The sequence below is a fragment of the Echinococcus granulosus genome, assembly GCF_000524195.1.
Source record: "Echinococcus granulosus chromosome Unknown EG_S00076, whole genome shotgun sequence".
Classification (NCBI taxonomy): Eukaryota; Metazoa; Platyhelminthes; class Cestoda; order Cyclophyllidea; family Taeniidae; genus Echinococcus; species Echinococcus granulosus.
In genome coordinates, this window is record NW_020170456.1 from 382,473 (window position 1) to 385,404 (window position 2,932).

Below are 2,932 nucleotides of genomic sequence, written 5' to 3' on the forward strand. Positions count from 1 at the left end.
ACCTGTTCCTGCTTTTTCATCCACCGTACCATTCTCTATCCTTATCAGAAATCTACGCTTCATAATAATCCGACAGCCCCTTCCCAAAGCAAGAAGTACGAGGCTCAAGTTAATCCAGTCACTGGGGTAGACTATTCAGCCAGAGACTCCTGAGTTGTTTAGTCTGTTGGATCACACGAATACAGACTGATCATGTGTGGGAATGGGTTTGGAAAACTGTCTACAACATCCGGTTGCGGACTGTTGCACCGACCCTGGCGTTCTTGTAGGCACGAGAACAGTGGATCCCACCATTTTGGTTGACGACCACATGAACTGGCCGAATAACTTCAGCGTTTCTGATCACCCACAGTAGACAAGGTGGATATCATTCTCAGTAGGAACTGGAAGTTGCTTTCAAGTAGTGCTTCTTATTTTTCTCTGAGTAGGAAATGTTTCAAGTGAATCGCTCTTTAGCTACTTTTCCTGCTTTTAGACTTTGAAATTTTTAGTCACCAAAAAGCTGAGTCAAATGGTTGTTGTTAGTTCATTTAAATGTACTTCACAAGACGGCATTCAAAACTCTTCCAAATGCCATAAAATGTAAAGAGGTGATGCACACAACGGGACACAAATTTAACTTCACTACAGTCTGCGCTGGTAGATTTTCCATACTCCCGTTTTTTTTTATCTGCAAAGGCTCCGTCTCTTTTTGAGCAGTCGACAGTAGAATGAGGAGACGGAGAAGGAGAAAAAAAAACTGAAAGGCGAAAACACGGTACAAAACAGCTTCGCTGCTGTAAATAGGAGGTAATCAACTGCCCACCTTTCTGATTGGTTCCCTCGCTTAGGTGGTGGGTGGTGCGCACATTGCATGCGCGCGAATTTTTTGAAAGTGACCGGGTGAGAGAACGCGACACCGCGCACGCCCTCCTAAAACCCCCTAAACTTGTTCCTGTGTTTCTGAGCCGCTGGTAAGGGCTTTTGGATTAGTTAGTGCGTGTTGTCTCCAGGTGCTACGATTTCACATAAGCTGGCACCTTCAAAACTCGCCTCCCTCCTCCCAAATGCCCAAAGTTGTCGGAGTTAATCAATTAAGCCTCAATAGCTCCAAGATTGGCTGTTTGTTCCTCTTTTCGACGTTTTTGATCATTTTTGAAACATTGGAACATCTGCTATCCCACCGGTGACCGCGAATTGTTCGAAACTACCTTAAATAAATTGCGAAGGCACCTTGTTGATCTGTGGGTGTATTTCTGTTCTGCAGACACTACTTTCACAAGCTTTGTATTGACCCTTGGCTGTTGGAGCAACGCAGCTGTCCGATGTGCAAGTTGGACATCCTACAGGCTTACGACTTCCGCCCAGAGATGGACCGCTCCTGCCCTGCCTCAACCGGTAGTGATTCTAGTACCTCTCCTGCTGTCGCTTCTGCGGGTCAGACTTCAAGTCCGGTGTTGGTGAGAGGGGGTGTGGGGACAGAGAGGGAGGAAGGAGGGGTGGTCACCGCGGTAAACACTGCTGGTGAGGAAGTGACTCCGGAAACCGTGATTACCGCTTCAATCTCCAATTCGGTACGTTGTGGTGCATCTATGCGATTTGGGGATTTGTTGTACAGTGTAGTTTGATTGATTGGCTTAGCAGATTACTTCTACATCAAAAGCGAGCCTGACATGTCGATCCCGTTGTCTAATGAAAGGCAGCTAGCTCTGAAATGATGGCCTTCTTGACACACTTTCTCATATGACAGAAGCATGCGAACGAAGCAGGTGGCGGTACCCCGCGCGAAGAAATATTACACGCTTTGCATCCACCTACAACTCATTTGCAAGGCGTGCCGATGTGCTACTTTTTTCATCAGCGATTAGCAAGGCGGGGGTGTGCACCGGCTTTGTTGTCTTTTTATTGCCGTGTCTCCTCCGTTGAGTCATCCCTAACGCACCGCCCCTACCAGTGAAATGTCAGGACTCGGTCACTGCTACTTACTACCGGTCAGTAGGCACACGCTGCAGCCATACCTTTTTTTTAGTACCATGACTTGGAGCAACAGTCGGGGGAGTCAACTGCGCCCAGCCGTGTCGACTGGTTCAGAGGACTCTTTCGGCCTCCTACAAGTACCCCATATTATCAGCGCAGAATCAGACGGCTCTGCTTGAGGAATGTAGAGATAACGACGGCGGAGGTGGAAACCCTTGAGTCGCAACCCAGCAGCCACCTTCTGCCGGTAGAGGGGTGTGACGAGGACCCTCCACACGCCTCCCCCGCGACTGTATCGTGACTTCGTCAGCCTGCGCAATTTTCTGTCTGTGTATCCCACCCTCTCCTCTCTCGCCTACCTTTTTCCCTTCCCCTCAGCCCGTTCTCCCTCGTCTTTCACTCGTGCATTTCACCTCCTTCGCTGTCTTACGCCAACTCACTCGCTCACAGACACAATCGCATTTAAACGCCTCCCCTTCTCCTTTGTCTTTGTCCTCTTATGCTGTCGCCGCTGATGGAGTAGCCGTTGTTACCACAGCTACCAATTTTGATTGTCCCAGACGCCAACACTACCACTGTTGCACAATGGACGATCCCTTTATCCATAACATATACATAAACACGCCCATATCCACGTAGACGTACACACTTGTCCATAAACACGCATAAATACCACAAAAAAACGAAACAAATGAAACAGTGTTACTATATATGAGTCGTGTATCTAGATGAACGCGAGTTACTCTGATTTTCCTCTGATGCAGTCTTTCCATTACCTGTTCTGAGGAAAGTAGGGGGAAACAGTTACTAAGTGAACAGCTTTCGGTTGATAGGCTTCACGAAGGGGGAGGGGGTCGCACGAACTTTTCCTCACTGGGGGGTGCACCTACTCGCATGAATAATCGGGGACCATTCTCGATCCCAACGGAACTCTGTGAGTACCCTAGGGCGCACTATGGATGCCCAGTGGGGTGGA

General features: G+C 48.5%; 1 protein-coding gene across 1 annotated transcript; it reads left to right on the plus strand. All coding sequences in view use genetic code 11, as the record gives it.

The window, feature by feature from the left end:
• Nucleotides 1–202: 202 nt before the first annotated feature.
• On the plus strand, nucleotides 203–2,595 carry EGR_07424 (E3 ubiquitin-protein ligase; the record flags this gene model as incomplete). Its single annotated transcript, XM_024496673.1, has 4 exons — nucleotides 203–351; nucleotides 1,247–1,553; nucleotides 2,009–2,248; nucleotides 2,335–2,595. 4 exons carry the CDS (start codon nucleotides 203–205, stop codon nucleotides 2,593–2,595), a joined length of 957 nt encoding a protein of 318 aa, XP_024348960.1.
• Nucleotides 2,596–2,932: the final 337 nt, after the last annotated feature.